This window comes from Vicia villosa, linkage group LG3, assembly GCF_029867415.1.
Source record: "Vicia villosa cultivar HV-30 ecotype Madison, WI linkage group LG3, Vvil1.0, whole genome shotgun sequence".
Lineage (NCBI taxonomy): Eukaryota > Viridiplantae > Streptophyta > Magnoliopsida > Fabales > Fabaceae > Vicia > Vicia villosa.
Genome location: NC_081182.1, coordinates 338,103 through 346,668, shown reverse-complemented (window position 1 = coordinate 346,668; position 8,566 = coordinate 338,103). Strand labels below are relative to the sequence as shown.

The 8,566-nt window shown below is 33.5% G+C and overlaps 2 protein-coding genes across 2 annotated transcripts; both read left to right on the top strand.

Moving 5' to 3' along the window:
- The first annotated feature begins 2,974 nt into the window (after positions 1-2,974).
- Positions 2,975-3,894, top strand: LOC131593622 (uncharacterized). Its single transcript, XM_058866187.1, has 2 exons — positions 2,975-3,792; positions 3,870-3,894. The coding sequence occupies exons 1-2, from the start codon at positions 2,975-2,977 to the stop codon at positions 3,892-3,894; spliced, it is 843 nt and encodes a 280-aa protein (XP_058722170.1).
- On the top strand, positions 3,893-5,945 carry LOC131654716 (uncharacterized). Its single transcript, XM_058924661.1, has 3 exons — positions 3,893-4,531; positions 4,730-5,401; positions 5,503-5,945. Exons 1-2 carry the CDS (start codon positions 3,896-3,898, stop codon positions 5,132-5,134), a joined length of 1,041 nt encoding a protein of 346 aa, XP_058780644.1. The 5' UTR covers positions 3,893-3,895; the 3' UTR covers positions 5,135-5,401; positions 5,503-5,945.
- Positions 5,946-8,566: the final 2,621 nt, after the last annotated feature.

Here is an 8,566-nt window from a genome sequence, read left to right as displayed (position 1 = left end):
GATAAACATATTAAATATTTACGGGATCATGAAGTTACTGATCGAAATATTTAATATTAACGGAAAAAAAATCTATTGATGAAAATATCCCAAACTTTGCCCCAACCTATTAAAAAGAAATTTCTATATTTTACACATCTGGTTTTATGACATTTACCCCTCTCTCTCTCTCTCTCTCTCTATATATATATATATATATATATATATATATATATATATATATATATATATATATGTATATATATATATATATATATATATATATATATATATATATATATATAACAAAATAACACGACCACAACGAGTACCCGTGCGGACGCACGGGTATCATGCTAGTTTTTACCTGAAGCTGAAGCAACTAGATATGATAATCCTGAGTTCAACGCATTTTGATGAGCCAAACTGATGGTGTAAAACATTGGTCCAACGCATTTAAATGTAGGCTAGCCTTAAATGTATTATTACCTTATTGACATATTCATTAGGATTAATAACCAGAAGTCATATGAAACATTATCTTGAGGTTTCTAAATGTTGGACATTTTCTTTAATATATTAATACCTTACTAATTGATTTCCTTGTCAGTTGTGCCTATATTTTTTACCAGATTAGTTTATCTATCTGACTATTGTCATAACATAGAATGAAACCTTTTCATAGTTGTAATTGTTAATATAAACTAAACACCTATTTCTTGGCTGCCTCAAGATATTTTTATTCAATGAGGTTCCTGCCTTAAGTTCATACTATCCAACCTCATGATCTTTATTTTAAATTTTTCACGGAACTTAAGAATGATATCATGTTTAGATTTGTTATTTTTTGGTTGTAAATGTGTATAGTAGCATTAATTGATTTGACTTGGCTGTTATACTAACTATATTTTTTAATCCATAAGACACGGGAACAGGCTCAAACGTTGATGGCCACGCAGATATGGGCTTCAGTACGTGAATTTTTTAAACTGCAAATATGGGAACGGGTATTATAGTACCTTATCCATACCCTACTAATTTATAACTTTTCCAATTTTAACCAAAACATAATCTTTTACTAATATCTTTTATTTGCCTCAACCCAAATGTGCGAAAACAACGGGTACCCGTGCAAACCCACGAGTATCACACTAGTTTAATAAAATAAAATCAAATATGTTCATTAAAGATAAAATTCAATCATTTTTTAGACATTAAATTCAATCGTTTTGTTCAATTGGTACCTATTATTAGAGTTGTCAATATGGGCTACCCGACCCTAAACGGGCCGGCCCTAGCGGGCCTTGGGCTTTTAAGGGCTGGGCCAAAAAGGCCCTGTATAATATGGGCTCGAGATTTACTACCCGAGCCCGGCCCTAGATGGGCTTCGGGCTACCCGGTCCTAAATGGGCTTTTTTATTTAAAAAATTAAAATAAAAACTCCAAGATATTTATTATAAATAAAATTAAAAATTATGTTATTTTAAACATAATACATTTTTAAGTACTATATTATCTCTTATAAATACTATAATGTGTTTCAAAATAAAATATATGTCTAAATTGTATAAAATAATACTTGAATATTTATTATAAAAGAAAAACTAATATAATACGATGAAAAAATGTTGATATATTAATGTATAATATTTAAAAGAGAAAGATTGAATAAAATAGAGATAAAATTTAGTGAAGTAAGAAAAATCAATATGCTATTTTGGAGTAAGATAATATAAATATTAATATATATTTTTAAATTTTATAATTATGCGGGCCTGATGGGCTACCCACGACCCATATGGGCTAGCCCTAATGGGTAACGGGCTTTTCAGGGCTGGGCTAAAAAGACCCTAAAAATATGAGCTCTAATTTTAAGGCCCAAGCCCTATGGTTTTTCGGGCCCGGCGGACCGGCCCATATGGGCTAACCCATTTTGACAGCTCTACCTATTACATGAACGCAACTTCCCAAGTTTAAACTTGCCATATTCCACATTTTTATCATAAGGGTAAATTCTATCCATTAAAATACTAAAAATATACAACAAAAATTAATCTCCTCATTATTAGTATTTTGGCTTAATTGCACTTTTAGTCCCCCTATTTTGCATTTGTTAACTTTTTGGTCCCTCTATTTTAGAATCCGGAAATTTGGTCCCTCAATTTTGATTTTTGGAGGATTTAAGTCCCTGTTCAAATCTGAGTGGAATTTTTTATGACATGGCATACATTTTGATGACGTGTCACATGCCAAGTCATTTACATTTTTTATTTCTATATATTTTAATGATTTTGAAAGTTACATTATATATTTTTATTTTAGAATAACAAAAATAAACAAAAATTATTTAAGTTTCCTAAATTACTTAAGTGAACCCTAATTTGGAATGAATCAATTTCAGAACCTTGGAAAACATCATCGTCGTTCTTAACACAACCACCGCCATTCCAGACAACCGTCGCCGTTCTTCACACAACCACCGCCATTCCAGACAACCGTCGCCGTTCTTCACACAACCACCGCTCATTCCAAACAACCGTCTTCGTTCTTCATATAACCATCGTCGTTCATCAACTGTCATCAAGCTTCTGCGATTTCGCCCCATTTCGCCTGAACATCATCTTCAATGTCAAATCCAACATATGTATTGAGGTAAGTGGTTTTGCGACTTTTTTGTTTTGCTGAATGAATTGTTTTAAGTTAGGGTACTGTGTTGTGCTATTTTGTTGGTATTGTTTCAACATAAAATTCTGTTGGTGGTCCCGAGCTCTTTCGATGAGTATTTTATTACTGTGTTCTGTTTGTGGTCCCAACTCTATTTCATGAGTATTTTATTACAAATTTCTTTCTGTGGTCCCAACTCCATGTCCCTAATGGGTGTATACATGTTTTGTGTAGGCCAACAGTGTCACAAACTGTCAAACTTAGAATACACCATAAGGGACAATTTATATACCATCCTGTAAAGTTGTACGTAGGTGAAATGGTGTCTGAAATGGATTGGGATTGGGACGTTGACTTAATGTCTTATATGGATCTTGAAAGCGTGATTAAAAGTCAAGGATATGGCAACATAAAGTGTCTTTGGTATTGGAACCCCGTGTTGTCATTTACTCGAGGCCTTCGACCGTTGAATAATGACCAAGATGTTCTAAACTTTATTGAAGATGTTAAAGGACATAATATTGTCGATGTTTATGTTGAACACCCAGTTGAAATACCTGATTTTGTTGAAACAGATGAAGTGAATGTGGAGGATGTGCAACCTGATAAAGTGAATGTGGAGGATGGTGAAGTGGATGTGGAGGATGTGCAAAATGATGAAGTGAATGTGGAGGATGTGCAACCTGATAAAGTGAATGTGGAGGATGGTGAAGTGAATGTGGAGGATGTGCAAAATGATGAAGTGAATGTGGAGGATGTGCAACCTGATAAAGTGAATGTGGAGGATGGTGAAGTGAATGTGGAGGATGTGCAAGTTGATAAAGTGAATGTGGAGGAAGATGAAAGTGAAACAGATCCTGATTATGAGCCTAATGATGAGGATGTGGATGAGGATGAAAGTGATATTGACTTAGGCCCTGATGTGGATGTAGATTGGACAACAGTGTTGCCCAATGATCAAACTCAGAATTCCTCAGGTCATAATGTAATTTCTGATAACGAGAGCTTTGATTCAGATGAGCTTCAAACTCCCCCAGAAAGTGATGTTGAAGATGAGACTGAGAGGTTTCCAATTTTCAAAAGTAGTAAGAAATTTGAGTTAGGCATGATGTTCAAGGATAAGTTGCAAGTTAGAGATGCCATAAAAGAGTATGCAATGGATAAGAAGAAAAATGTTGTCATAAGAAAAAATGACAAGAAGAGAATGGTTGTACGATGCATGGAAGGTTGTCCATTTTATATGCGCTTTAGTATGAGGACCAACAATCTATTTTGGCAACTTGTTAGCTTCACAAATGAACATAGTTGTTATCGGACACCAAAGAATAGACAAGCAAAAACAGATTGGTTAGCTCGTAATTTTGTTTATACATTACGACATAGTCCTGACATGAAGACTAAAGGTTTGATTGCAGAAGCCATGCAAAAATGGGGTGTGAAGTTATCAAGTGACCAAGCTTACAGGGCCAAGAGGAAAGCAATGGAGCTGATTCACGGGGCTGGTCGTGAACAATTCACACATTTAAGGAGGTATGCTGAAGAATTGCTCAAATCAAATCCAAATTCGACGGTTAAGATACAATGTGCTGTTTCCGATGGTGGTCCTGTTTTTGAGAGAATTTATGTGTGCTTGGAAGCATGTAAGGCTGCATTTGCAACCACATGTAGGCCACTTATTGGGTTAGATGCATGTTTTTTAAAAGGGGATTTTGGAGGTCAATTGATATCTGCTGTTGGTAAGGATGGAAATAACAAGATGATGCCAATAGCATATGCAGTCGTGGAAGCGGAAACAAAAGATTCATGGCAATGGTTCATAAAGTTATTACTTGAAGATCTACAATCCATTCATCACAAGGTATATGGATTTATCTCCGATCAACAAAAGGTATGCTACTTTAAGTTATTACAATATTGTTTTACTTTAAATGGAACCAGAATTACTTAATCTAGTGCCAATGATTTACTTTAAGTCAAAACAGAATTACTTTATGTTATTGCAATGGTTGAAACTTATTGTTTATGTCATAACAGAATTACTTTATGTTATTGCCAATGATTTACAATACTGTTTATGTTATTATAGGGGTTGGTACCAGCCATTCTAGAAACCAGTCAACATGTTGAACATAGATTATGTGTGAAACATTTGTATGGTAATTGGAGAAAGAAATATCCAGGGCTAGAAATGAAGGAAGCATTATGGAGGGCTGCCAGGGCCACAACTATACCTGGGTGGGAGAGAGCAATGAATCATATGAAAGAGCTCAATGTTAAAGCTTGGAAAGACATGATGGATGTTCCTGCAGCTTGTTGGAGTAGATCTCATTTTAAGACACACACACATAGTGACTTACAAGTAAACAATATGTGCGAGGCATTCAACAGAGCAATTCTGGAGTACCGGGACAAACCAATCATTTCACTGTTGGAAGGAATCAAGCATTATTTGACAAGGGAGGATTGCAACTCAAAAAGAATCTTTAGGTAGAGTCAAAGGCATCATAACTCCTAAAATCCAAAAAGTACTAGAAAAAACAAAGAGGGAGGCTGAAGGATGGAGTGCAACATGGCACTCAGATGATGACTTTGCACTTTTTGGAGTGTCGAATGGTGTTGAAACATACGCTGTGAATTTATTGCAGAAAAAATGTGGTTGCAGGAAGTGGGATCTAACAGGGATACCTTGTTGCCATGCTATTGCTTGCATATGGTTTAACCAAAAGGAACCGGAAGAATATGTCTCATCATGCTATAGGTAATTTACTTCATTTTCATCATAATCATACTATAGGTAATTTACTTCATTTTCATCGTAACCATACTATAGGTAATTTACTTCATTTTTATTGTGAATAGGAAATCTACTGTGATGGCTACTTATAGCCATATCATCTTGCCGACAAATGGCCCACAACTATGGGCGAATGACAGAAATGAACCAATCCAACCTCCGGTCATGAGGAGAGCTATCGGCCGCCCAAAAAAGAACCGTAACAAAACAAATGATGAGCCAAGAAGCACACAAACTTTACCAAGAAAACTTCAAACGGTTAAATGTCAAAATTGCGGAAAGATGGGACACAACAAGCGCACATGCAAAGGAAAAAGGGCGGCTGAGAGAGTAATACCGAAAGGTGGTAATAAAAAAGTGAAGACAACTGGTGGGGGACAGACTGTTATAGAAGGAGGATCACAAGCTCCAAGACCAACTCAAGAGTAGAAGCTTGATTCTTATGTTTTGTTGATGTATTAGTTTATGTATTTTGGTATTGTTGTGTTAAAATTCTGGTACTGGTACTGGTGGTGCTTATTAGTTTATGTATTTTGATTCCTATGTTTTGGTGCTTAAAATTCTGGTATATGTGTTAAAATTCTGGTACTGGTACTGGTGGATATTCTGAATAGTTATACAATTGGTTATTTTGGTAGTTATAATTATGGTATACAGTTGGAATTGTTAGAATTGGTTCTATAATTATTCATACTACAATTGGTTCTATAATTGGTTCTATAATTATTCATACTACTGTACTGCTATTGGTTCTATAATTATTCACATTTGGTTCTATAATTATTCATATTGCTATACTGCTATTGGTTCTATAATTATTCACAATTGGTTCTATAATTGGTTCTATAATTGGTTCTATAATTATTCATACTGCTATTGGTTCTATAATTATTCACAATTGGTTCTATAATTGGTTCTATAATTGGTTCTATAATTATTCATACTGCTATTGGTTCTATAATTATTCACAATTGGTTCTATAATTATTCATACTACAATTTGTTGTAGAATTGTTACATGGTTCTATACTGCTATTGATTCTACACTGCATAATTGGTATACATGGTTCTATACTACAATTGGTTCTATACTGTTATGCATAATTGGTATACAATTGGAATTGTTAGAATTGGTATACAATTGGTTCTATACTGCTAGTTATACAATTGTTAGAATTGGATAACAATTATAACTCTGCATAATATTGGTTCTATTGTTGGTATACTGCTAGTTAATTATTAGAATTGAATAACAATTACACTGCTGCTAGTTATAATTTTCATTAATGTATATCAATTTTCACAATTGTCATAATGGTTATAACGATTATAGTGGTTATAATTCTGCATAACAATTACAAAAATTCTGCATAACAAATATATCAATTCTCCATAGAAATTGCACAACCATAACAATTCTGCATAACAATGTTTTACATTTCACTAATTCAGAAAAATTACACAACCATAGATAATACTTCATTTGAAAATATGTGTTGCAACTAAGGCACACACAAGAAAAATTACAAACACAATAGACAAACCCAGAAAATAACCCATAAACTTTATCTTCATCTTCAACAGGTCTTCATTTTTCTGTGTGTCCCTAATTAAATCCATAGCCTCATCATTTTTGTTCTTCAAATATCTAATCACATCTTTAGAACGGTTGCTCATGTCTTCATCAACCCATTCAAAATAGTTGCAGCCTTTTTTTCCCATCACCTTATAATTACCACAACCATGAAATCTTCTACCCGGATTTTCATAAGTCCAAGATGTCATCAATGGTGATTCAAGTCCACACCAACATCTACTCCCTCTTCTCCTTAAACCAGACTGATTTGTTGAGGCAAATGAAAAACTTCTTTCAGACATAGGTTGGAGAAGAAGATAAAAGAAGAAGAAAAATGAGCGAAGGATCTGAAGAAGCAATGTTAGCGACGGATCTGGAGATTTCGAGCCAGGAATCTTGGAGATGGAAAACGTGATTTTCTGGGAGGAACAAAGAGGAGGCGATGGATAATTGTTAGGGTTCACTAACATTCAAGATCTTATTATATAATGGTTATTTAATTATATTTGATTTATAAATGTTAAATTAAGTTTAAGAAAATTATTAAGTTATATAGGAAATTATTAACTTAAATATTAATAAAATGTAAATGACTTGGCATGTGACACGTCATCAAAATGTATGCCATGTCATAAAAAATTCCACTCAGATTTGAACAGGGACTTAAATCCTCCAAAAATCAAAATTGAGGGACCAAATTTCCGGATTCTAAAATAGAGGGACCAAAAAGTTAACAAATGCAAAATAGGGGGACTAAAAGTGCAATTAAGCCTAGTATTTTAATAATGAGTTAGGATCCGATGATAGCAAGTGTAAGTTTAAAAGTTTTACATAAAATCTTAAGCATTAAAAGGATAAAATCAAATTATCATAGTATTAAATAAATTTAATATATATATATATATATATATATATATATATATATATATATATATATATATATATATATATAAAAGTTACTTATATGATCGTTTAATTTACTCTTGTTAACGGTTGAGATTTAATGTAAGACTTTTAGACTTACACCGGGTATCAACGATTCCCAAAGTATTTTTAACTTTTAGATCTATTTGGCATCTATTTAAAGAGATTTTTTAATCTTAAAACAACACAATAAATAAGCAACCTTCAAAGATTTCTGAGAATAGAAAAATACAAGGAATATAAGTAGGGATGGCAAACAGACCCAAACCGCGGGACCCACCCGCACTCGAACCCGAGTCAACGGGTGAAAACCCGAGTTGACTAGGTTATCACACCTGCTTATATATATATATATATATATATATATATATATATATATATATATATATATATATATATATATATATATATATATATTGTGGAAAGTTTTAAGAAAATTGTAGGAAAAATGTATTTTGTTGCAGGTTTGGGTTTGAGTAAAAAAAAGGAACCCAACGGGTGTGGACGTGAGTGTTATTTTGCCACACGAATAACAATTGGATTCGGGTTCGGGTGGTGATTTTGGGCAGTGGCGGAGCCAGAAATTTTAGGGAGCCTGGGCAAAAATTTGACACCCTGTTTTTATTAATG